The sequence below is a fragment of the Cyprinus carpio genome, chromosome A12 (assembly GCF_018340385.1).
Source record: "Cyprinus carpio isolate SPL01 chromosome A12, ASM1834038v1, whole genome shotgun sequence".
Classification (NCBI taxonomy): Eukaryota; Metazoa; Chordata; class Actinopteri; order Cypriniformes; family Cyprinidae; genus Cyprinus; species Cyprinus carpio.
The window spans coordinates 16,205,018-16,232,529 of record NC_056583.1 but is presented as its reverse complement, the minus strand read 5'-3'; the positions used below and the strand labels follow the sequence as shown (position 1 = coordinate 16,232,529).

The 27,512-nt window shown below is 36.7% G+C and overlaps 1 protein-coding gene across 1 annotated transcript in view; it reads left to right on the top strand.

The window, feature by feature from the left end:
* LOC109067921 (attractin-like protein 1) overlaps nucleotides 1–21,972 on the top strand; it is a 93,639-nt gene extending 71,667 nt beyond the window's left edge. The window contains 3 exon segments of the mRNA XM_042767823.1: nucleotides 7,352–7,459; nucleotides 15,907–16,021; nucleotides 19,826–21,972. Coding sequence (XP_042623757.1) covers nucleotides 7,352–7,459; nucleotides 15,907–16,021; nucleotides 19,826–19,950 — 348 coding nt within the window. The 3' untranslated portion in view covers nucleotides 19,951–21,972.
* The last annotated feature ends 5,540 nt before the right edge of the window (nucleotides 21,973–27,512 follow it).

Below are 27,512 nucleotides of genomic sequence, written 5' to 3'. Positions count from 1 at the left end.
TAAAAAAGGAAGAGAGTGGATAGCATGGTCCATAATTAATGGAGGACCAGGCTTTGAGGCTCTTGATTCTAGTTTGAACATGTCCTTATGAATATTTACAATAGTTATTCCATAGTTCATTTGTAATTATAAAACTTAAGACCACATAAGACCATGGGTAGTTCCTCATTACTTTGGTGAGGTCAGTGTAGGGAACATTTAAGATTGATTTAATGTTATTATAAAATATTAACATATTTCCATAAATTATTCTTTATTTTTATAAGGAGAATATCTAGAGAATACCTCAACCATAATTTTTTACTTATTCATTGGTGATTTAGTAATGCCTGATTAAATTAATTAATGTATTTATTTTTGCATTTGTATATATTTTTATATTAGAATTACAGTACATTAGAGGAAATACATATAAATTCATTTAATTAGGTGTTTTAATAACCTTAGCCTTAACTTTGAAAAGTGGTCATCTTATATTTCTGAAGTGTTTCATCAGGGCTGTATGGGATATTATTTTTTTAGGAATGGAGAATCAATCCATAAAATTTTTGTATTTTTGACCAAAATGGCTTTGAGAGTTTTAGCCCTTCTTTAATATCTAACAGGAAAGTCCTAATGCTGTAAAGCAGGGATTTCAGCAGGGTTTAACATGAAGCCTACAGTAAAATCAATGAACAATCAATCTCAATTTCACATCAGTGAGGTTTTCACAGTACTACCCTGGGGCAAGGTTTTAAGAGCATTTCAAAGAATAATAATATAAGTTTGACCTTAACTCTAGTCTAAGACCCTATAAGTGTTTGTGTGTGCGCTTTTCCATGTTGAGCTTGGTTTATACGACCGAGTAAACCATTGCAATTATAAGGTATTATAGGTCTAGATTAAAATCCAGTTTTTGTCATGCAACAGAACTGCAAATGTACCCTAGTTGGAAAGGGCAGCTGCATCCTCGAGGCTGAGGGACATGGATGCATCTATGTATATCTCAGTGATGGACTGGCTTTGTCTTGCATAATTGTTATGGAGATGCCACTGATGTAGTAAAGGCAGTGCGCCTGATGAGTAATAGCAGGTGATGGAGAGAGATGGATAAATTGCAGATGGTGCTTTTTGGCTGTCAACAAAGCCAGGCTGTTTTCCGAGAGAAGAACTATTAGCACAAATGAGAGCATGCCACAGCTCTCTCCCTTCCTGCCATGCTCTCTCATGCCATCTCACTTTTGCTCTCTCCCTGTCATGCATCGTCATTTTATTTTCTCAGTCCCCCTCCTCGTGTTTGCTCGCTTTCTTTCTCACACATACATGCCCAAACAAACGCTAGTCGAAGGGGATGAAAGAAAGCAAATAGCTTCAAATCAATATTTAAATTAAGATTTAATTAATGGACTTATAAATATGTGGAAGCTGGTTTCTTCCATTCACCCACATTCTGATGCAAATGTCAACTGTGTTTGATGAGAGCACAGCTTCACGATGATATCAACCAGCTCGACAGGCAGAATTGACAGCTTGTATTTCTGCCCTTTTTATTCTGCACTTTTGTGACTAAAATCGATGCTTTTTTAAAAAAAAATATTGTATTAACTCATAATTCTATAACACTTTTTTTTATTTTTTTTAAATTTTGCTCTCGTTTGTTAACATTAGTTATTGTGTTAGAACTAACAATGAGCAATATATTTTTACAGCATTTATTAATCTTTGTTAATGTTAGTTAATAAAAATATAATTGTTCTTTAATGTTAGTTCAGTTCATAAAATAATAATGTTCATTAATTGTTATCAGTCATTAAAGGGATACTCCAATCCCAAAATGAAAATTGTCATTAATCACTTACCCCCATGTCGTTCCAATCCCGTTAAAAGCTTTGTTTGTCTTCGGAACGCAATTTAAGATATTTTGGATGAAAACCTGGAGGCTAACAGATTAACAGATTTAACTTTTGATTTTAAAAATGTATTAGTAAATGTTGAAATTAACATGAAGATTAATAATGTAGAAGTACTGTTCATTGTTAGTTAATGTTAACATAGTTAACTAATGAGTCCTTATTGTGAAGTGTTTCCAGTGCTTCCATAGTTCCATTTGATCTTGTTTATCTGTAATGCCTAATATAGTAGGTCATCGTAATTCACAATAAGAGAAAATTTTACAAAGCATTACCAAGAATAAAAACACAAGAACAAGCATTTTATTTTTATTATTATTAATCTGAACATTTTTGCTTTGTTTACAATGTTCTGAGTTATGAATCGTTACCTAATTAAGTTAATCCAAGAAAGATAAACATTCTGCATTTTCTTGGCACTTAACTACTTCTGTTTAATGTTTTTTTTTTAATGATCTGTGAATGAGTTATCATAAAAGTGAAAGCACAAGTATAATATAGAGATTGTAGAAATAAAGGAAGCAGTGCACAGGATGGATGTCCAGGAGTTAAATTGTTTACTCAGAATTTGCACACCACTACAAAATGGCATCATGGTATAGGGAACACCAATTGATTTGAAAACTGATTTTTTCATTTCTTTTTTATTTCTATCCTAGACGATGGAAGAGGCAACTGTTTAGCCGAATATGTTTAGTTAGTCAAAGACAGTTCACAGTTCATCTTACCTCTCCAGTATCTCTGCTTTCATCCACATGCACATTTAGTTACATGGGTTGGTGACACTCACGTTTTGCAGAGATGATCAGATCGTATTTTCTAGAGAAGCCCTGATGTGAGCAGTGTGCTCAGCTTTGATAATTTCATTAGAAATGTAGTTGCGGTGGGATCAGCCATAACAGTCCTCAAGTGGTGATTAATAGAAAAGATAATGAGTGATTAATTACAGTGGTGCCATCAGGGCCCATTCGAGCGGAAGTCATTGAAGAGACCTTTTTGTGTCAGTGCCGAATAGACACCCCCACAGAGACAGCGCTGTCGGCCTGATATGTGCGCCGTCAAGGACGTCGCCACCTTCTTGTGTTTTATGTTTGTCATGGACACTGGAAGAAGTTTGTTCGGTGATTTCTGAGGTTGAGCTGACTTTCAGAGATTCATAAAAACACTGACGTATCTGTTTGGTGACATGATGTTACTGGCCCAATTATCGTCTTTTTAAAACTCTTTAAAGAACTTACTAATCTGAATGACTTTCTAGTAGACTGTTTATGCATTTGTCAGATGCTTTTATCTGAAGCAGCTTACATTTCATTTAAGGTATTTTTGCTTTCAATGGGAATCGAACCCATGACCTTGTCATTGTTAGCACTGTGTTTCCACTGTTTGAGTTTCAGGAAAGCTTATCCATAAAATCTGTTTTTGTTGCATATGTCAGATGATGTATTTTAATTGCCAAATTACAGTATAATATAATGTAGATGCTTGTTTAGAAGCACTGTCTGTCTTGTTTATTTATCTGAATGAGTTTTGAAGATCTGTTGCAGTGTTTGAAGATTCATAATCTTGAAAGCATCCAGTGATCCATTAAACGCTGTAATGGTACATGCTGCCATTGTTAAAAGATTAGTTAGCATGTGGAAAGCTTGCAGACTTGTAGTACACAGTGTGGAATTGGAATTTGAAACAGTCAATTCATAGGAATTGACTGTTCACTTCAGTTCATTGAGTGCAAAGCTTCTTAGTTTGCCTGCTTTTAACCATCAGTCACTTTTGAGTGCTATAATCAAGGCACTTAAAGGCATGCACTAGTGTTCCCGTTTTACATGTTTTTTTTTTTTTTTTTTTTTTTTTTTTGTAGTGAATTGTTTATTTTATTTTATTTATTTATTTTTATTTTTTTTTTTTAAGTTACATAAACTTTGTTTTTTGTTTTTCTTTAAGATGACCATTTACCATGTTCCTTCTGGTTTGAGAAAAATGTTTCCAATTATTAAGGAATATTTTTAATTTAAGAAATCATGTAATTGTCTTGTGAACATTTTTAAAAAAATATTTAAACTCTTATTTATTTACTTTTATTTTGCTTGACATTTCAGTTTTGTTTGACTCCTAAAGGTTTTTTTAAATTAGGTCTGTAATTTAGGTTTTGTTTGTCTTTTGTTTGTTTTTTTGGTTATTCAGTTGTGTTGTTTGTTGTAAATCATTGCTGAAAACATTGCTGGTAATTCCATATAGTGGTAGTTACACTACCTTTTAAAAAAGTCTGTAAAAGTTGTTTGTATGTTTTTGAAAAAGATTTCTGTTGCTCTCCAAGGCTGCATTTATTTGTTTAAAAATACAGTGAAAACAGTAATACTGTGAAATACTGTTTTAAATTTTTTTTTTCTATTTTAATGTTTTAAAATTTCATTTATTCCTGTGATCCCCAAATCTGAATTTTGATCCTTCAGAAGGTCCTTCAGAAATCATTCTAATATGTTGATTTGCTGCTTAAGAAAATACTCATATTATTTTCAGTTATATTGTACATTTTCAAAATTCTTTGAATAGAATGGTCAGAAAGAAACAGCATTTATTTTAAAGACTTGTAAATAAATTTATTGCGTCCTTGTAGGGCTGCATGATATTGGAAAAACTCACAGTGCTATATTATGTCAGATGACTTCATTAGCTCTATTTGGGAAAAAAAAATCAATGATTGGGGTGATTTTGTAGGCAAGTAAATCAGCATAGGAAATAAACAAATTACAAGCATAGATAAATAACAGAACAAAGATGCAGATGAAATAAGCATTGCTTAATATTTTTCAGGTAAGTCTAACAGTATTCAGGTACAGAAATTGAGTAATCAAATGTAAATTAACACTGTATAGTTTTCATTATAAATTCTAACAGATCTGTGTTTAAGCTACAAAAGTGATTTTTCTTTGTGTTTTGATTAACGTTCATGACAGAGAAAGCAATAGGAACATTAAACTGCTGTGAACCAATATACTGTTACACATCCATTTTTTTCTCAATTGTTTATCTTCACCTAAGCATCTGTGTTTACAAGGATACTTGCAGAGCACAGTATTTTAAGCACAAATAGATGCAGAAGTGAACAGAAATCAGTGTTCACGTGCATCTGCATGGCTCTCACTGTCTACACACTGGAAGCGAGCGTTGCGGCGCGACAAAATACCATAGAACCCATTATAATTAGTGATGCTGTGTGACTGACTACACTGGATTGCGACATGACAAATCCCTGAAAGTAAACTGATGTCTTGTTCTTTTTATGACATACTGACACAAAGTTCAAATGATTTGCAATGGTCGCTTTGTCGCATCCAGTGTAGACAGACTCTGGGGCAGTGATGTTTTGTTGTTTAAAATGCATGGAAAATGCCAGCCGCGCCGCTTTCTCCTTCTTTCCAAAGCGCTTTGGAGCTTGTGCTTTCATGACGTCTGCTGTTGCTAAGCGACGGTGACCTGTGCTCTCTGGGACCATGCAGAAGTTTTAACAAAGGATAAATGGATTTTAAGAACTGAAAATCCCTTGCAGTAGCTCTGCTACTAAATTTATAAAAATGGGTATCTCTGTACAGCTGTCGCATCCAGTGTACACACTGTGTCTTTGTGTAAGCAAAGAAAACAATCAGTATATAAATCTAACAATCAGTATACTAAACATTGCATATCCTGTGATGTGACTGTCGTGGATAAGCACATCGCGATATCGATGCTGAAATTATATATATCATGCAGCCCTACATCCTTGTTGAATAAAAGTATTCATTTCTTATTTTTTTCACCTGTCACTAGTGGCAATTAAATTTTTTTTCTTTTGTTATAAATTCTTATTTATGTCTTATTATTAAATGTTTCTCATCTGCAGAACAACAAAGTGCCTGAAAGGATGTGATTTTATGCAGAGCAATAAAGTTACGTTTTTAGTTTACAATTTGCTTTTATGAAATCCCCATTCATGCATATGTGTGGACACTAGCGTGTTTGTCAGGACGTGAACATGGTACAGAATTGCTGTGAAACCAGGCAAGTGACAGTACCTCAGCAGTTCTCTTGTTATATGAAACAATTAGAGTTTAACACAGCGCGCTTTTGTTCGTCACAAATCCAATAGCAATCAGACTTGTCCTTGGTACCCCAATCAGCCCGCATTTAGATATTGATCGATTTTGTGTGTGTGTGTTTTTACTATTGATTATCCAGAAATGACAGAGGCATCACCTGCGACTTCTTCATCGCTCTGAAATGAGAGAAGATGATTTGGAGTGTTATTTAAAGTACAACGTCTTTCAAAGTTTGTCTCCTGGGCAGAAGGTTGCATTTTCTACAACCTTTTCTATCCGATGAAATGTTGTTCATTATTGTTTGATGTTATTGTTGGTAATGAAATGAAATGAGACATTTAAGCAGGGCTTTGAGATCTTATTAAGATGCCTGTTGAATGTTTCACTGAAAAAGTATTTTAATTGTTTCTTGTGGAATTCTCTTTTATGGAAGAAACCAGCATAGTCCTGTGTGAGTGAACACTATATTCCACTGTACTGATCTTTTTCTACCGATGTCACACCTGCGAATGCTCATGAATGCTTACTCTCTTTCATTCACTGACATCTACACAGTCTGATTACAGATGAAAAGTTGGTATTGATAAATATATTGATTTGACCTTCAGAAGTACTTCTGATTTGGGCCATCTCATCTCCTCCTGTATGTACAAGCAAGGAAAGTTGTGCACCATGTGCACATGATAGATAAACTGTGTCTATCATAGAGGCAAAATAAACAGTGTGCCATCGGTTATGGTTGGGATTTAGTATGATGGTTGTGAATTCTGCTTTTAGGGCAACCAGCCAGTCAGTGAAGTGGAGAAATTACAGGGAATGCATCATTAATTAAACTCCTCCACTGGAATACTGATGCTCACGCAATCAATGGCAAAATAATTACTTGTCATGCATGTTGTGGCAAGAGAAATTTCCTTCCAATCGTCGCAGACATTTGATTAGCCAGGTTCTCCACATTTTTTTATATGGAACAAATGAATTATTCAACCACCTGTTTCCAGTGCTGTCAGTGGCCTCTCTCTTTCACTTTCTGTCTTTTTCTATCATTCTACGCTTCATTCTTTTTTGCATGTTCTCCTCTTCTCTTTTCGTAATCTTTTTACTTCCTCTTTTTCTTAAAACGCATCAGCATCCCTGCATTCTGCCTCACAGTGTGAATCTCAGGGTGCTTTTTGGGTCTTCTGTTTTGAATAAATATCAGTCACTGATCTTCCTGTGAGTCATGTCATTTATGCTATCAGTCACCACTTGTAATCTTACATCTGAGATTTTGACAAAAAACTGACATCTTAGAGTCGTTTGAAATTATAGTTTATGTACAAATATTTACTAATGTATCATACTTTTTTACCCTCTTTCTTTCAATTCTTTCTCTTTCTGCTACAGCAACTGATGAGGGAAAGGCAACAGATGGCCAGTCGTCCTTTTGCCTCGGTCGCGGTGACACTGGATGTGGGCGACACTCAAGTTGAACTGCTTCAGGGTGGAATCGAGGTTAGTTTGACCTTTGAACTTTGAATCTGTTAGAATTTACTTGGCTAACATTACTCAATGAAAGGTTAGCCAATATACAGTATCAAATATTCACTATATTTAGAAAATGATTTTCAAGACACAAGAAAATATTTTTTAAGAAAAATTTTATTCTGTGTGGAAATATACCATACAGTATATATACACCAGTGTTTATGGCTCTGAAATAACCTTTTTCCCTTCATGTGAAATTACAGTTTTTCCAATCAGCTACTATTTTTACGTAGATTTAAAAATTAAAGCAAGTAATCATTGTTCATCTAAAATAAAAAAAAAATCTTATTAAAAGTAATCTAGGCATGTTTTCATCACTGTATGTATGTATGTATGTATGTGTGTAAATATATATATATATATATATATATATATATATATATATATATATATATATATATATATATATATATATATATATATATATATATATATATATATATATATATATATATATGTACTAAACCTTTATAATCAACTTAATGAGGTTTCCAGTGTAAATGACGAGCAATACCAGGCAGAAACTGTTTGCAGTTTGACAGCTCTATTTTAAGGGCTACGCCATTCATGGCTGTTACACAACAGACACGCACACAGACCTGTGAGAGCAGATGTACCTGCGGCTCAGCAGAGACGTTCAAAACACACGTCCACCAGCACTTGATGTGCCTCTCCAGAATCCATTAGTGTAGAGTGGAGTGGTGCTCAGTGAGCATTATGGGCTGTTGGAGGACACACCACAAATGAAGAGAGCAGAAAACAACATACTCGTCGATCCTCCAGCTGAACACTGTTCAACATGGATCTTTTTAAACAAACTTTAGCGTCACTCTTATGAGCACGCAGCTCTCATTTATGGGGACATCAGCCTCATGAGAAGAGCCACTTAAGTTCTGTAAAATTGCATCCACAAGAGAGCTGTTGAGAATTGAAGTTTTTGCTATCAGAAGTTGTTTTGATAATCAACATTTTGGCTTCAGATGATACAGTACCTCATATCTTATTTTTATTTTTCACGCTGTATGCTGAGAGAGTCTGTTAGCTCAAAAGCTCCTTGTGTTACTGAATGCATCCTCAGAACATGTCGTTCCTTTTCTAAAATACTGTTGTGTTTCATCACTTTTTAAGTTCTGTCACCTTTGTAGTGGAAACAGAGAGACTGGATTCCTGCTGTTCACTTCTCAGCCTCAGAGGTTTAAATTTCGACCAGTGCAAATCTCCCAAGCATTTGCCACTAACGCACAGGTTCACCTCAAGAGACCTGTTATGAGCCGCCACCTTTCTGGAGCTCATTCCTTCAAAGCTTTGATTGCAATAACATTTCAAGTTTGTATTCAAAATTAGCCAGGGACTATTTTAATAAAACAACATCAAACCCAAAAGCAAATGCTCAGTAGTGGATCTAAATTTTCCACAATTTTGTCCACAGTGGCTTTCTGAGCTCTATTCTACACGCCTCTACTGAGCAAATGTTTTTTTTTTTTATTACTTTTAGCTTTTGGAGGCATCTTGGCATGAAATCCTTAAGCACAGACTAAGTTTTAGTCTTATTGCATATGCGTCCCCTTATGTTGTTCTTCCCCATCATTCATCATGTGCTTGGTGATCAAACTTGACACTTCTTGGAGTCTGTTGAGGCAGATCCAGATGTTGGCCCCACTTTGCTGGGATCTGGCAGCAGCTGAAGGTGAACGGAGGGAAATGAGAGCAATTCAGTTCAATAAAGGTTAATGAGACAGCATCTGGTGCTGTTGAATTGTTTAGCATAACCTGCTAATAAAAAAGAGGACAGTCCAGACGGTTCAGCACAGTAATATGTGCCTGTAGTTCAACTTCTGTCTGTAGTTATCGCAGATTAGCTCACCCAAGACAGATGTTTATATAAGGTTTAACCAAGACTTGTTTGAGCCATTTCTAAACAGTAGCTGTGAAGTTTATAGGCCCGTTGCAGTATGGATTTGAACCTACATCTCTAACTTCAGTACTGCATGTCTAAACACGTGCTAACCGATAATCCTCAGATATCAAAAAGCCTTAACGTGATAGTTTACCCAAGAATTCATTATATGATGAGTATATAATAATGAAAGCCAGTGTCGGTTTGGACACCATTGACTTTTTATTGAAATATTCTTCATTTTGTTTTCTACAGAAGAAAGTAAGTCATGCAGATTTGTAATGACAGAGGGCTGAGTGTATATTGATAGAATTACATTTTTGATAGAATTTTGAATATTGATAGTATTTAAATATATTGCAAGATCATTTATAGCAAAAGTGAAGAGATGATGGATAGACGAGAAGGGGATGGGATTGGGACATACCTAGTGGTGTAACAGTACACAAAATTGTCAGATCAGTTTGTACCATGGCTCTATCTTCAAATAAAAGTCTGTTGTTCGTGCTGCATCCGGCTGCTGTTTGCACTGTAGATTATTGTACTGTTGTAAATAGGGAAAAAGTTCAGCAAAAATTTACTTTTAGTTAGAATTATTGCACTCAGCAAAATCTGACTCGCTTAATGTCAGGATGAGCCTTTTTTGCAAAATGGAAATGCATGACTTTCTAACATCTACAAATAAAGACACAACTGTAAAAATTTAAGTTATGCACTGTGGAAAATGTGTCTCTAATGCATTAAACAGCACATGCATCTGACAGGAGGGCAAGCCTCTTTAAACTATATGCTTATGAATTTGTTTGAAGTGCTTAATATAAATTGGATTGTGCCATTTTCCAACAACAACCGTATCCTCTCTGTTAATTTTTAAACGTATTTGAAACATCAAAGCATAATACATATAAGCAGTATTTTCCGACCTACATATCCTGTATCTCATGTGAAAATGTTCATTGTACACCTTACTCCTTACAGAGTTTCCAAATACATTTGAAACACACAGAAGTTCTGTATATGTTGTGGATTAAATAACATGGCATTCATTTGGTACACATGCAGGCAGAACCGAAAGAGCCATACATGGACAGGAAATGCTGCTTCTGTAATCTCTACATGGTCAGTTTACATCTGCCACAGGTCATGGTTAGGCCACTCTGGCTTTGCGTTAGGCCAGACTGGTCTGGTTTGTGTTGGGCTCGACTGGACTGGAGAAAAAATAGTTTTTGAGGCTGGCCCTTTTAAAATGGTGCAGATGACACAGATGCTGCTCTGCCACCATGATCAGCGCACAACATATGGGCCCGTTAACAGTTTTAGAGTATGATGGATGAAGGCTGTCACCAAGCAACAAAGAGAGGGCTGTTTAAATTATACTGTGTACGTAGCCGTTCTTGTGTTTGAGAGTGCTCAGTAGTGAGCGCTTATATACAGACCAGTGCTGTATGCTCCCTGTCACTGTGAATACTGCTATTAGCCATGCAAATTAGTTGCTCTGCCAGCTATTAAAAGCTGGAGAAACATCTAGATGAAGAGGACTGTCCTGTTGCTTTATGACCTTGTTTGAATTTTCATTCTCTGCTGCTTAATACTCACAGCAGCAGCAGCAGCTTATCTACTGCATCTTCGGCAGCAGATATTGCGATACATATTTTTAAATGTGTAAAGAGAAGAACAGAAGAGAGGAAATTAGAGTTGGATGGAATAAAGACCAAAATAATGAAACAAGGGATAGAATGCATCCATAAGAATACTGGACATTAACAGGTCAGCCACATTGAGAGATACAAGGTGGAAAACCAGTAAATGAAATATTTACAGGCATCGGACACATTAGCGAGACATGAAGACATGGCCCCATAAAGTGTCTCTCATCAGCCTGTTTGTCTCTGTGTCTAATTTGCATGTGGCTCAGTGGCGCTGAGTTGTTTTAATCAGGTTATTCAGTGCAGGTGAGTGGGATGGAGTTGGCCCTCAATTAGTTGTAAACCAGCAGGGCTGTACGAGAGACATCTGTTTTCTGGCTACTTCATGTCTTTTTATAGCCTTTCTTGTTTTCTCCCAAGACAAAACGTGCAAGTCTGTCATGAGCATTAAGTTTTCTGGATTTGTCACTCATTTTCATGTTCAAAGGTGAGTCTTTTTGTAAAAAAAAGTTTTAGAGTTTACTTTTTCGGTTTATTCATGAGCAGGGCAATTGATGTGGATGGTTTTGGGTGAAAGCTGAAAGATGTTTGCTTTTTTTCTAAAGAAAATGAAATGCTTGTCTGTGTTGGATGGTTTTGGGTGAAAGCTGAAAGATGTTTGCTTTTTTTGTGTAGAAAATGAAATGCTTGTCTGTGTAGTTTGGGGTCATCAAAAATACAGTAGATTAAAATTATTATTGCAATTTTAAATAACTGATTTCTATTTTAATGTGTTGTAAAATGTCATTTATTTCTGTGATGGCAAAGCTGAATTTTTAGCAGCCATTGCTCCAGTCTTCAATGTCACATGATCCTACAGAAATCATTTGAATAAGCTGATTTGGTGCTCAAGAAACCTTTCTTATTATCAATGTTGAAAAAAGTTGTGCTGCTTAACATTTTTGTGAAAACCATGATACTTTATTTTTAGGATTCGTTTTTATAAACAGAGTACTTTAATAATCAACATTATAAATGCCTTTAATATCACTTTTTTGATCAATTTATTGTGTCCTTGGCTGTTGAATAAAAATCTTATTGACCCCAAATTTTTGAGCTTTTGTATATGCAGTATTTATAATACCACGGTCTTGCACGTAGTCTATAGCATAGTGAGTAAAAGGTAAAGTCCAGTCACTCAAAAGTAAAAGCTCTTCTCAAAACGGCCCAATATTTAAGGCAGCATACATGTCTGTTGTGCAAACTGCATGAATTATGAATTTATGAAAACCTTTTAAATGACCTTTTCCAGTGCATTATTGCAGCATGTTTGCTGTAATGTAATCCGCTGTAATCTCGTTTTTCTAACAAACCTTAGCTGAGCTTGCGAGTAGGACTCTAAACAGTGTTGTTATTCATTAGCTGTGTCATAGCAATGCTTTCTAAATGGCCTGCAATTGGATTACTCTAATCTGTATGGTGCAAGGCTAATGTGAATGAGACGAATATCACTGAATCCGAAACCATAAGTGCATGAAAATGGATTTGTTTGATCATTTGGAGTTGTTGGGTGGAATGAAGATCTTGTTAGTTGGTTTATACATTGAATACATAGTCCCAACAAATTCATAGCAGACTAATGAGAACCTTTTAGGGTCTTTTTGTGTCAGGTATTATGTGATGGATGTTTTATAGGAGTTCTATAAATAGGATTCTTCTTTGATGGATTGCCTTGGTTGTATAAAGGAGTAGATTTGAACCTTGTGGGATGTATTTATTTATTTTATACACTAAATTATATTTTATAATAATTTTATTATAAATATTATATATATATATATATATATATATATATATATATATATATATATATATATATATATATATATATATATATATATATATATATATATATATATATATATATGATGTAATATTTTATATATATTTTAATATTTTAATTTATTAAGCAATATTTAATGTGTTTTTTTTTCTCTCTGAGGATTTTTTAGATATAAAGGACATAGGCTATACTATAAAAAACATTTTATAAGACATGTAGCCTACATTTACAGTTCACTCACAGAACAAACATTAAAATGTTACAAAGCTTTGAACATGATGGGTTTTTTTTTCTTGCGTGCATGTTTGGGTGTGACATTGAAATGGATCTTTAACTACCAAGCTCAGACAGTAACACTAGCCAGAAATGGGTGTGCAAGTGTAGGGTTGAAATTGGAGATAAGTAATTGTGTTATATTTAGCATTAATCACTTATTGTAATTGGTGTGTTTTGCCAAATATAATGTGGTTTTCTCTATCATTCAAAAGCAATAGGATTCATCCATGTACTGTATGACAGTCAGTGTGAAGAGTCTTGAGGCCACTGTCAAACCATTGTGGTTTGTTCTCTCTATCACTTATGATATATATGGTGCTGTGTGGTGGATTAGAGACTAGACCCCTATAGTCTGGCTAGCAGAGCAAATGATTGTATCGACATTCATCCTTATGGTTACATTTTTCTCCATGGTGTAAACCTAACCTTGTCCTTAAGATCTAAGTAGGCCTTCTGTAAGGGAAGGATATATCTCTACAGACTACAGACTGATTTTGATAAAGAAGTAACATGCAGTGTGAAGGAGAGAGAGAAAATCAAGAGGAAAAACAATGAAATTCTTCACACGGTGGAATCAAGGAGCTAGAAGTGAAGCTAGACGCCCCCTGCCACCCCTGTCATTCAGAAACAATGGCTTTGAACTTAAGTGCAGCACAAGTGGCCTCTTTTCCTCTCAAAGAGACAGATATTGCTCTGATAACAGCCTCTGTCTGCTGGGCTTGATGGACATCACTGTTAGCGCAAGCTTAATTTGACCTTTCACAAGCCCCTCCACGCCTATGCCTTCATGTTCCATGAGTTCTCTCACAAAATGAGAGAAAGCGATAGGCTTGGGCATTCTTACATTTTACAACTGAATACATTCTCTACGATTTTATTAGGCAATAAAAAAAAATATTGCCTTGCCAGAAAGGTTATGCTTTTGTGCATTTGCATTGCTGTATATATTTGTGCATTTGTTCCCCACGTTTTGCTGTGTGCTTTGGGTCATTGTCATGTTGGAAGGTAAACCTTCTTTCCATTGACAACTTTCTGGCAGAGGGCAGCAGATATTCCTCTACAGTTTGACGTATTTTGCCCCATCCCCATCTAGTCCCTGCTGCAGAGAAACATTACCATTACAGGACATTACCACCTCCATGCTTTACTGTAGGAATGCTGTTATTTGGATGGTGAGCTGTATTTGATTTTCGCCAGACATATCATTTGGTGTTGAGGCCAAATAATTTAATTTTAGTCTCATCTGCCTTAGAATCCTCAAGGTGTTTTTTGGCAAAGCTCAGTCCTGACTGCATGTGGCCTTTCTTGAGGAGCGGAATTTTTCTCGCAACCCTCCCATACAAGCCGCATTTGTGGAGAATTTGTGATATTGTTGTCACATGCACACAATGACCACTCTTTGTCATAAATTCCTGCAACTGCTTCAGAGTTGCTGTAAGCCTCTTGGTCTCCTCTCTGGCCAGTTTCCTCTTGGCTCTTTCATCCAGTTTGGAGTGATGTCCTGATCCAGGGATGGTCTTTTTTTTATTTGAAGCCTTAAGTTTATTTGTAGTAGAGTTTTGTGTGATTTTAGTTATTGATAAAGCCATTGAAATGTTATTGTATCCATCTCCTGACTTATTAAAAGTATTGTTAATTTAAACTGAAAAATGGGTATAACCAGATTTTTACGGTATGTTTGGTTGTATGATACGATGCAATGGGACACACACACACACACACACACACAAAAACATTTTAATGATCTGCATATCAGTCCAAAGCCACAGAGAGCTCAATTAAATGTCTTCTGTGCGCTTCAATAATTGCCATAATTATATAGAGGTGGGAAAGGGCCAGATCTGTATTAAACATTCCTGCTTTAGAGAAATATACCTTAGGGTAACTTTGTTGGTTTGACGGCTGGCACAAAAAAATAGACTCAATTAGGACCAGAAAATAATAGTTGGCGTCTGTTCCCTTTTTCTGTGTTTTCTTTTTTTTTCTTTTTATTTTTTTTTATGCATTTTGGCAACTGAGGTAAAATATTAAAGGTTCATTTTGTGGAGAGCCATTGGCTGCCAAAGTCTATGATCTTGCAGCACGCTCTTGAAGAGGCACTCTCTTTAAATGGTGAATAAAGCCACTCTACAGCTGAGTCAGAGTGTGTGTGGAGGGCCAGAGATGAGAGTGTATTAATGAGCTGAGGGAATCTTAAAGACAATATCCCACACACACAACATCACATGTGTGCTTTATTCATTGGCAATGACATTTATTACTCCCTTTGTCATTAAAACACATAAAACCATTGACAAATCCTTTTAGAAAAGCATATGTATGTGAGTGGACCAGCACTGAATAATCTGTATTGTGAGATAAAAGATTACATTTTAAGAACACAATTGCTTATGGCTTCCTTCCTCCTCATTCCACTGTGTTGCATCAGAGACCCGCTGATGCATACTTCTATCCAGAGCAGCTCCCACTGAAGAGCTGGTGCTACAACACGACCCAAGTTGGTAGTCGACAACCTGAAATGTCACAGATTTTCTCCGCCTGTGTGTGCATGATGTGAACTTTGAAAGTGGCTTGCATTGAGTCCTTGAGTTTCAGGGAGATGATTTGTTAGTGAGATTATCACGATGTGGATTTTCCTTTTCTGTCGACATGTGAGAGACATCCTACAAAGTCAGCTCTCACTGAGTACTGTGACATTTGTGACTGATGGTGATGTGTTCAGGAGGAGGCTTGTTATAGATGACACATTTTCTCTCCTCTGATCTCCCCACAGGGACCACCCAAGCCAGTTGCCGTGGAACCCTGTTCAGGGGGTAAAGCTGCAGTGCTCACAGTGCTATTGTGCCTCCCAAGAGTGGCATCTGGTGTTCCTCCACCCGGCCAGTCAGGTCAGTAATTTCGAAAGGTGTCCCCACTTTATATGTCCCTTTTTTACATGTAGACTTTCTGAAACAGTAGGGCATGGTTCTGGCCACAACCAAGGTAATGGGTTTGATTTTTAGGATATGCATAACTTGAATGATAGGATAAAAGGATAAAAGCATATGCCAAATGCATGAATGTAAATGTATAAGCATCTGATACATTACTATATCATGGTGCACCACCTTATTTTGCTCACAGATTATAGGAAAATTAAGCTAGAAGCATTATGCACACACAAAATACTTATGATAAAAAATTTTGACACCAGAAGTGGCTGTGTCAGTTGAAATAAACTAAGTGGCTCATTGTTCTAAAATTCTTCTTAAGGATTTACCAGTATTAAAAATCAGGCCAACATCAATAAGATGATAATTATTTTGAAGCTGTGGCTAATATCACAATTCTTTACCTAAATTTCACAATAAAACACTAATGCTACAAGTGAATGCTACAAATTACATTTAGGCATCACAATATTTTATGAAAAATGGATATTCATTTTGAGATCTGTTAAAGATTAACAGTGCTATTAAAATATAATTTAATTAATTGTTAAATTACTAGTGTTACTAGCATTACAGCAATGAATTAATTAAATTATAATAAAATTATTAAATTATTATTGTTGAAGATTATCCTTTCAGTGAGCATTACAGCAAAGATAATCTAAATTAAAAAACTAAGAAAATATCAAATATCGAACCATACTGATATAGTAAACAAAAAGCACTGATTTCCACCGAAAACTGATATTGTACTGATGTTTTGTGCATCTCAATAGTTTCGACATGTTTTTCGGTGGTTTATCCTCCAAGTATGCTTGGTAAGTTTATCCCTAGCGTAAAATTTGACTGAAATGTAATGATGTTTTGTGGTTCTGGATGGTTCTCGGTTAAAGTTTTACACTGAATTAACATGCCCGCTGCTCACTTATTATGGACTGTGCCTACCTGGTGGAATGACCTCCCAATCGCAATTCGAACAGCTGAGTCTTTACTCATCTTCAGAAAACATCTAAAGACACATCTTTTTCGTCAGCACTTGACCAACTAATACTAGCACTTACCTTTTCTTTTCTATTCTATTCTTGAAAAAAAAAAAAAAAAAACAGCTACGTGATCTGTGCTAGACTAACTGAGACTTGTCATGGCACTTGTATACTGTTGTTGTTCTATCGCTGGTCTGATTGCTTCTGTTGTTCTCATTTGTTAGTCGCTTTGGATAAAAGCATCTGCTAAATGATTAAATGTAAATGTATTATGTTGCAGTCTGGTTCTTTCCCCATGTGGGAATTAATCTCATGCAAGAAGTTCTCCAGCATTCCCCTGGTGGTATGATGTAAGTTTGTCTGTGACTGCAGGTCATATCCTCTTACACCACTATGATTTACCCCAGTCTGAATGTCTCCTGTCTATAGCCTGAATAAAAAAGATCCAGTCTGTTACAGCTTATAGGACCAATAAAATCTGAGGAGATATTGCACCTCTCAGTGTCCTTGACTTTGAGACAAAGGATTGTCTTGGAACAAACAAACATGCCTCTACAAATGTACAAACAAAAAATTATTGGATTCAGTAATGATGGTGTCCAGTTTCTGTATTTTTTCCCTCATCTTTGTCATTCCCCTTCACCTGACAACACCTTTTCAGAGAGCTCGTACTGACATATCACACACGCATATATTTAGACAGCGGTGCTTTAAAAGCCATGTCAGCTGGAGGTCTGTCTCATAGAACTCTGTCTGGCTTTGAGAACTACAGAGTGATAAGATTGGACTAAGAATAAAAACCTTTTACCCCCTCCTCTTCTGAGCAGGCCTGTCAGTCAACATGCTGCTTTATGGGACCTTGTCCCTTTAAGCTTGACTTCCTCCCCAGGAACTTGACTGATCTGGAGAAGAAAAAACAACAACTTTTGTTTCAGTAAAGCATCTCTAATAGCTTCACTTTTGTTTGACAAGCACAAAATAGAGGCAACAAATAACAGCACATAACAACAACTGATATGCACAAAAAGAGTATTTTGGTGATATCTAAAAAAAGTTGGATCTGTCGAAACTGAGCTTTGTTGTAATTTCATGGCACTGAAAACTTTAGAGTGGCTGCTTGCTGAGCTGTTGAAGTTCGTCATGAGCACTTTTTGGGAGAAGTACATCAGATATAGAGAGAGAAATAAAAGGAGAGAGAGAGACTGAGGCATAAAAATGCTGAGACTCTTCTGAATCAACAAAGAATATTTTTAGAGAGAAGCACAGGAGCTTTGTGTACAGATGTCACTTTGTCGTCAAAGAGCTTTGTTTTGGTACGTCTTTTTGGAAGTTTCACAGCAGGATGGATGTGTAGGTGTTTGTCTGCTAGGATAAAGTGGTTTATCTCCTAATCTTGAAAACATGGTACCTTTTTTTTTTTTTTTTTTTTTCACTGAAACAGCCTCCCTCTCGACCTGGCGCTGGGACATGATGATGAACTCAGCCAACAGACAGCCGCTGATCGCTTCTAACCATACAGTATTGATTATATTCACAGATCCTTAGAGATTTCCATGGTGCTGAAGGTCTCTCTCGTTTCGCACCTGGCTAACAAAATCAACTGGATGTTTGCTCATTACATGCATATGTGATCAAATAAGTGACCTCTTTTCCTTCTCATTGGGATTTCAGTAGGAAAACTTGCATGACTGGCTTTATATAACATTAAATCATTTTCTTGAAGCAATGTAATGAAAAAATGTGGAGATATGTGCTTGTAGCATTTTATTTTATATTTTATTTTATAACTGATGATGAGCATATGTAGGTGGTCATTTCTTAATGTTTGGGTTTTTGACATCTAAAATTCAAGAATTTCTGAAGCCATTTTTAAAGCTCAATTTATTTATTTATTTATTTTTTAAATCTAGCAGTACTCTACTGACCCACCTTTACTGACTCATGTCTGAGCCTTTTTGACCTGGATGGTGAGTAGTTAAAGTTCATGCAAAACCATCTCTAAAAGCACACCAGTAGTAGGAGTACACTGCACATTTCCCCAGAACTGTTCTGTTGACAGACATGTAGTTTTCACATTCCTCCCTGAGGCCCAGGTGTGATGGGTAATAAATCGATGTAGGGCAGTGTGTAACTGTCTGAGGCTCAGGTTGTTCTTGGATGTAAATCCTCTTTGCCTGAATGCTTGAAGCTCCGGCTTCACACTGTTGTGCTGAATTCAATTCCTTTTGCCCTGGCCTCTCTGAAGTAATGAATTGTTCCCCTCTGTTAATTGTATTGCTTCAATAGCAGGGAGGGAGCATTGCCAGACTAGCACAGAAGTGGCCGTTGTGTTTGCAGGATGATTTGTGAGATGCTGCTTTGAAAAATGGCTTTGGGGTTGCGGCCATGGTTTTGACCACAGCAGTCCGTGACAGAATCCTGGCGCAAAACATAGGGTGCTGGGAGTCGAGCTCACTTCAAACCCCCCATCCTAGAATGGGAGATAGTGGCTACAGAATAAAAGAAAGTGATGCTTCTTGGAACCAATGACCTTGAACAAGGAGTAGTTTCCAAGTCTTCCAAGGCATGTGTGGACCATCTTCTTTATGCATGAAGAGTCAAAAATCGGTCTTTAAAAATGACCGAGCTGATAGTTGTTTTTTGAAAGAGATAGCTTTTTAGTTACCATTGCCCCTTTTTTAAATAACTTTGCTTTGACATGCAAATGAACCATTTTTGCTTTTGAACGCTCTCTGCGACTCTCTGACCCTAAGCTTGCTTTGTTGTGTGTTGTCTGCAGGTATAGCCATCGCCAGCGCTCTTATCGACACGTCCCAGCAGAAGCCCATGGACTTCAAAGAGAAAAGCCAAGGCTTGAAGAACCGCAAGGCTCTGCCTCCCGCTCACCAGGGCACCTGTGTTTGAATCGTCTGAGGCCTCGGCGGGCTGTCCTTTACCACAGCGACCTCCTCTCTTGTGCTGCTTCAGGCAGACGGAGGCCTAGAGTGGCCCCATGTGAGGAGGGTGACAGAGTGCCCTCTATTTCCACTGCACATACACTTTATCTCTCCACGTCAATTGAACATCGTAAATAGATCTCGTCCGTTTCAAACGACCTTGCTTTCACCATCTGCTCAGGCTCAAACATTACAAGTTCGACTCCATCTGAGCAAATCAACAGGCTGCTTCTTGATTCATCCAACTCTGGGCACAGTTGAGCCCTTTCCCTACGGTGATTTCGGTCTTCTCAAGGCCCTCTTAACATTGAGGGACTCTCTAATGGTCTCCCATCAGCTGTACACCAAGCTCAGATGTGCCTCTAGCATGGTTTGTACATTATGGAGTGTCTTTCTAAGCCAGAAGTAGTGTTCTGGTAGTCTCGGGACGGTTGCCGGTTTTGTGTACGGGTTGCTCACCTATTTGTATGCTAGCCAACTAGACTTATGTTTTAGCTCAGTTTTTAGCTATTTTGACATTTTATTTAAGAGATGGACTATAGAAATGTTTACCATGGTGTGGAAGCTATCTGTTGTGTAAGCTAATGACGTTCTGCTGCTGATAGCCTCATGCTTGGTAAACTCGTGTTAGGAATGGATCACATCTGTTTTTAGCTAGATAGGTTTCACACATTTTATACTTAGATGCTCTTCTTGTGAAGACTTTGCATGGACCACTCACACTATGCTTGAAAATTTTAAACAGTTTGTGGGTTACGTGTCACACGAAGAACGTCTTCAATATCGCACACCGTTAGCTGCACCATAATGTAGAGGAGACAGCTGGTGCGGGTGAAACCGAGTGTCAGTCGTAAATCACAGAGATAAGTCAGACTTTAGTTGAGGGATGAAATCGTGCCTCGCTGAACTGACAAACCTGGAGAATTTACAGCAGAAGACTCATCGCAACGGGTGTATAGTATTGTTAAGGAAATGCTTGGGGACCCTAGAAAAGCCCTTGATCTTCTTTATTTTTATTGTCGTTTTGCAGCGGTACAGATTTAAATGAACAGTGACTTTGCAGTAACGCTTCATTTCTTTATAATGAACTTTTGTATTCTTAAGTTTCACATATTGTGAACGTCAACAGAGGAAGATTTTGAGGAGACCAGCAGGTGAGAGTGTATTTAGACTGTTTCTACACTCAAGGATTGAAGTTCTAAAGCAGTGGGCTTTCTGAGAGCAGGTTTACCAGGACTCACCATATACCTGGATCTGAATCCTCTGAAGTCCTCAGCCTTGCTCTACCTGATTAACACATCGTTAGGATCGAGCCTGAGCCCTCCGTGGGTAAAACAGGACATCCAGGTGACTGTTTTTTCCTCTGTGGCAACAGCAAAAAGTGTACAGCATCCTAATCATCACTCGTTTGCTTTAGATGGACTTGAACATGTGAATCTAATGTGAATTGCTCTTTTTCTCTTCATGTAGCTACTTCAATGTTTTTGTTTGAATATTTTGCTGGTAATAGAGGAAATTAAAAGGTCAATAGGTATTTTAGGTCCACCCTCTGTACATGACGGTGATGAGAAATAATCATGTCTTTTACAATGTTTGTGAAAAAAAGAAATGTTGAATTGTTTTTGTAACTAACTGATTCCTGTGTAATACCTCTGATTTGATTCTTAGGTCACTCATGTAACTAACTCAGTTTATGTTGGTGTCTGTTTTTAAGGCTAGATGTAAACAGAAGCTGCTCATCTAGATTATTCTGGGCATTTAGAACTTACTTTTCAGGTCATGATGTGTTAGGAATTTAGTTTAGGAGCTATTTTGTATCTTGGAGTGTGTAAGAGATTGTCACGCAGGAATTCTACAGACTGATTACACAGGAATCATCTCACTGTACCTGAGAAGAAGAAAAAAACAGATTTATTCATCCCTCAGTGCATATCATTAATCTTCATTGTATTTTACAGATGAATGGAAAAATAAAACACTTGAATATTCAGAAGTCCTTGGATCATTCCAGTGCATGTGAATACACAGAGCTTGTCTCAAGGCTTTAACAAAATCAATCATTTCGTGGTTCTCGCTAGGCCTCATTGGTGTTTGCAAATACCTGTATTAAAATGCCTGTCGGTAGAAGATAGACCGAAAATGTACAAATGGATACATTGATAATATAATTACTATGTGTCATTTATGTGTAAAACCAGTTAGTCTATCTATTAGCTTAATCAGTCAAATAAATGATAAAATATGTAGATATAATATTATGTCATGTAATTCAAAACGCTTGAATCAATTATGTTCCATGCTGGTCACTAAGACAGTGTAATGTATTTGAGGAACCATATTTCCACTTTCATTTCAGGGGAGCCCATGCTACTCTCATAAAGGCTGAGGAAAGAATGAATGGTTTACCAATGCTAGCCAACTGTTTTTCCGAGGCTGATCTGATCTGAGCCTGTTATCCCTGACACACAAAGCAAATATCTGTGTTCTGTAATTCTGTTTTAGTGGGCCAATATTTTACCACAGTCAAGGGGTGTTAGTCAGCGATGTGAAATGGATTGCCTAAAACCCACAGCTGTGAGTGCCTTTACTTTCATAAAATGGCAACAACAGTACTATGAAAAAATGCCAATGTTCAATTGATACAATGGTGTGTGTGTGTGTATTGAAATAGTTCTGATCTTGGATTCTGTCTGGTCACTGCCACACTACCAGATCTGATAAAATCCTCAAGATAGTAGCAATTATGATGCAAAACACCTTATGGTCATATCACTGCACGGCTCCCATGCATAGCCTGTTCCATAATTCTAAGGAGTGGTAAGACACCACCTGTTTGCTTAATAATATAAAATTTTGATTAACTGATATGTGGATATATTCACAATATAGCACCAGTGTTGATTTTAACTAAAACTATTAAAACAGTTTTTGGTATTTTAAACAAAAATATAAATATAAGATGGAAAACTTAAAAACTTGATGAAAATTAGAAATGTTGCCTTGACAAGTTGAAGTACTAAAACTGAAAAAAATAAACTAATAAAAATGACAAAACACTAAAATTACTCAAAATTGAAAACTGAAAATATAAAAAAAAAAAGTGATTTAAAAATAATAAATGCTAGTATATAAATAATTATACTGTATAACACCACTCTTGCCTTATAGATTAATTATTAACAGAATACTTCCAGATCTATAATATGATTCTAGGAAGCTATGTGCAACCTTAAACTGCATACAGTTAGGCTAAAACCTCTTGGCAAGAAATAAATAAGTTTATTATTATTATTAAATTTAACTATTGATCAATGGTGTTTTATCGTAGAGGTTTTGCCACCACTAGTATTAGGCCCCAATTTTTGTCATCACATCAATCAAAAAATCAGCCTGTAAAGATGAAGTCTAAAACGTGGTTCATCCAATCAAATTTTAAAGCCATAATGGTCTGATTATATTACATTTCTAACCCAAATTAGGGTTGATGCATGATGTGCAATGCATATTCTAGATCCCTGAAGGATGTTTCATATACACCTTTTTTTCCATCCGCCTCACTGTGACAGTCAGCAGACCTGGCTAGTCACTCAGTCTGCTCAGGTAGGTACGTGGCACAGGTTGACATAAACGGAATGAGCTGTCACAGCTGACTAATGCCCATAAAGACACTCAGGGGAGACGTATGGATAACTCCTTGCGTGTATGTGTCTTTTCCAGCCTGCTGACGGGAGACAGCTGTAACATCACGCCAAGTATCAAAGGCAGTGATAGATAAGCCTACCTTGTTTTTGCATTTTCCATGTCAAAGTGTTCCTCACTGTCTTCTGGAAACCATTCAATACTAAACCAACTCATTAGTCTTGGTCAACGCTGCTTGAACTCATGATACCATTTGAATTTGTGATCAGCTGCAATCAGTGTTGAAGGGATGACAGCACAGGGACTGTTAAAAGAAATATAAAATCACCCCAACGATCCATTTTCCACCTCCTCCTCATACTCCAGACTCCTCCCTTTGCCTATTTTTCACCTGATCCCATCTTCTGATGAGCGCTTGAGACGTGGCATTTCCGTATGGATGAATCTGTCAAGATCAGTCGTATAAGTCAATGGGTGGGGGAGTCTTGGAGTGTGTATCCGGTGCGGCCGTATATCTCTGGGTGTGTCAGTGGATGAGTGCTGTGAGAGATGCCTCGTACCTTTATTGCTTTTAGTTGGCAGGAAATGCCCAGTGTAAATCAAGGTGGCTGGCAGTAACATTAAGAGATATTAATAAGAGTGTGACCTGTTGGTAATACAGGAGGTGAGAGAGAATGAGTTATGCTTATGGATAAATCATTCATCCTGATGATGCCCGTAACACAGAGATCTGCAAGGAGGAGGATGGGTTTTACCAACACTGGCATGTGCTTCTCTGGGACACTTTATTTTACGTGGGAATAGTTTTAATTTCATTTATATGTGAATATATATAAGCATAGTGCTAAAAAGAATGTTCCCAATTAAATGTGGGATCAGACTGTGGCATGCCATAAATTGTTACACAAAATAATCTCTAATATTGTAAATAACATACTGTAAAAATGAAGTAAATAACAAAGTAATAATGATAGTGAACACATTATCCATAAATTTTATAATTGCAGATTATAGAGTGCTGCACAGGTGATGAATTTTTGTAGGCCAAAACCTGAAAACAAGTTAGCATTTTAGCACTACAGGTTCCATCGCATACATTAAGTTTTTTTGAATGTGTTTTGGTTAAATGCCTGAAACAAGGTCTGTGGATAACATGTTTAAGATATTTTCATGTTCTATTCTATGACTTAAAATACATACAAGTAATACACCCTTCTGATTTTTAAAAATCTTTTACTTGTCTTGTAAAAGGGGGTTGATAGCAAGTGGCTAAAAGGGACTACATTAAACATCATCATGCCAAAAAGGTAAACTCATATACTACTCTTCCGTTTTTACAACCTCGTCGTGTTTATAATAACACTCTTGCACACTTTTTTCTTTTCTTTGAGATAAATAGATAAATCCCACTGGATTTACAACGGTAAAGTCATCATACACCTAGAATAGTAGTCTCATTGCCTAAATAAAGATTTAGACAACTTTATAGTATGGAATAATTGGAAAGTCTTGCCCCATATAGACTTCTACAGAAAATGCATTATGTGACTTCTTTTATCAACTGATTCTAACTTCCATGTTGGCCTATAAATATACACCATCACTGCGCCAATGTGCTCATCTAAACATGTATAGCACAGTGTTAAAGCCTAGGTTTAGAACTGTGCAGTCTCCTATGAAATGCCTCTTTTCTCTGTGATTTTCTTGAGAGTTTGGGTGTCTCATAGTTCCCTCAGAAGTAAAATTTGCCCATGGTTAAATATGAAGACATGCAGATGATCATTTTCCCTTTTCTTTTTTTTCTCAGGAAAACTATTTTACTTCTGAGGAGCAGGGTGGCATGTGTGCGTGACTTTTGTTCCACTTTGTTTTCTTGTGGCTACTTTCAAGGCCTTTTTATTTGAACTTTTGTAATGCTCAGCCAACACAAACCCTATATGAAATTGTTTGTCACAAATCCTGCTGACCCTGCAGAAGACATGAATACTCCCTCTGAATTATCACTCTCATGGCATTAGCTGATGTCAGGTGATTTTTTTCTGCTTGATTGCAAATTAGGCCAGTGCTGTATTTGAATCACCAGTTACCTGGCTGTCATCATACATGCTATAGCTTCTACTGTTACCTCAGTTGAGGTAAAACCTGGTGCTTGTCTTTCTGTATTCAACACCCCTTAAAAGAAAGCTGGGAATATGGCACTGAAGACTATGCAGAAACCAGACATTACGTCTAATTGCCGTCGGTAATAACAAAGGGCCTCCTATCTTCGGCTCCCCTTAGCTGTTCCCATCTCGGTGTCCCTCTGCCCACTTCCATCCTCACTTTGCTTTCAAGATGAAATAGCCCATGACTAATCGTCATGTACATCATGTTGAGTGCATGCTGGGCGTAGGTCTACCCTTTCACCTTTCCACCCTCACATATGAAATATTTGACAAGTGGACTTAAGACTATAATTCTCATTTTAGAGGTCAGAGTTCGGAAGCGGCAAGCACATATGTCTTAGGAAACGACATGAAATCCATTACAAACAAGTTAGATATGGCCACACTTGGGGTTCTCGACTGACCCTTCTTCCCTATGTATCCATCCATCCATCTTCGCTAGTCCCTTTGCCTGATGTTATGCAATCACAAAATATAAATAAAATAATAATTTTAGCCAAGATGCAGTAACTCTTTTAAAGAATGTGAATAACAATTTGAATAATAGGGATGCACCGATATTACAATTCTGTTTAAATAAATCAACTTTATTTTGTTTATTTTGTTAATAAATTAAACAGAAAACACTGAAATTACTTGGTTAAATGCTAAAATTGAATGTAGGCATCACAACATTAAGACGTATGAACAATTCATGGCATTTTTTGCTAAATATTACATTTAACAGTGTTATTAAATGTTTAATGTCTAAAAATTAAATAAAAAATAATATTCTAACCTATGTGATAATTTATTGTGCACCCCTTTTAAATATGGTGCAACACTGTTCAACACATTTAGCATGTGGTTAAGTTGGATTGTTACTGAATAACAGGTTTTTGTGTTGAAACTCTTTTGATTATTCACCCCTCAAACTTACATTCTAGTTCTTCAAGTAGTTTCTTGTAATGTGAAAGACTTTAGGAGGTCTCACATCTTCTTGGTGTTATCAGGGAATCAAATCACTAACCCATTGTATTACCTGTGCCCTTCTGCAGCTTTCAAGGAAATCAATAACAAACAGCCCCTGAATCCCTGACATTTACCACAAATAAGATAAAAAGTACAGTCGTAAGTTTAGAAGTGTCACTTTTGTGGAACGGTAAAAGAATTTTGAAATGATGTTCTCCAAATAAAAAAAAAGAGCAACTCCACCAGGTGCCAAGGTCAAGGGTGAGGTATTAGATACGAGTTCCTTTCTGAAAGCAGACAGTACACACTGATTACATTGTTCTGCATCTTCTGTGCCTCTCACAATAATTTTAGTCTTTCACTGAGGTTTGCGTGTGGCTATGCTTGTTGTGTACAAAGGAGCAATTCTAAGGTATTTTTTTAATCAGTCAAACAGACCAGACACCCAGCTCATAAAATCATGTTCATTTATTTGATACGGTCTCATTTTTCATTCCTGCTTCACAGCTCATATTGTGCTTGATGCAAATCTGTGATGCTCCGCAATTACAATGGCGTGTTGTGATCTCTTTCTTTCAAACAGACTCCACACTGACGCTTCACTTGAGCGATTATTAAATCTCGCCTCTCAGCTTTCCTTGTTTCCTACCGTGCAAATTTCTCATAAGTTCACTTTCTTCCAATGTGACAACGCTAATAAATCCTCTACCAGTCTTTTGGAAAACACGTTCAATCATCATGTCTGAAGTGGTGGCTGGTGTCAAGAAACACCACA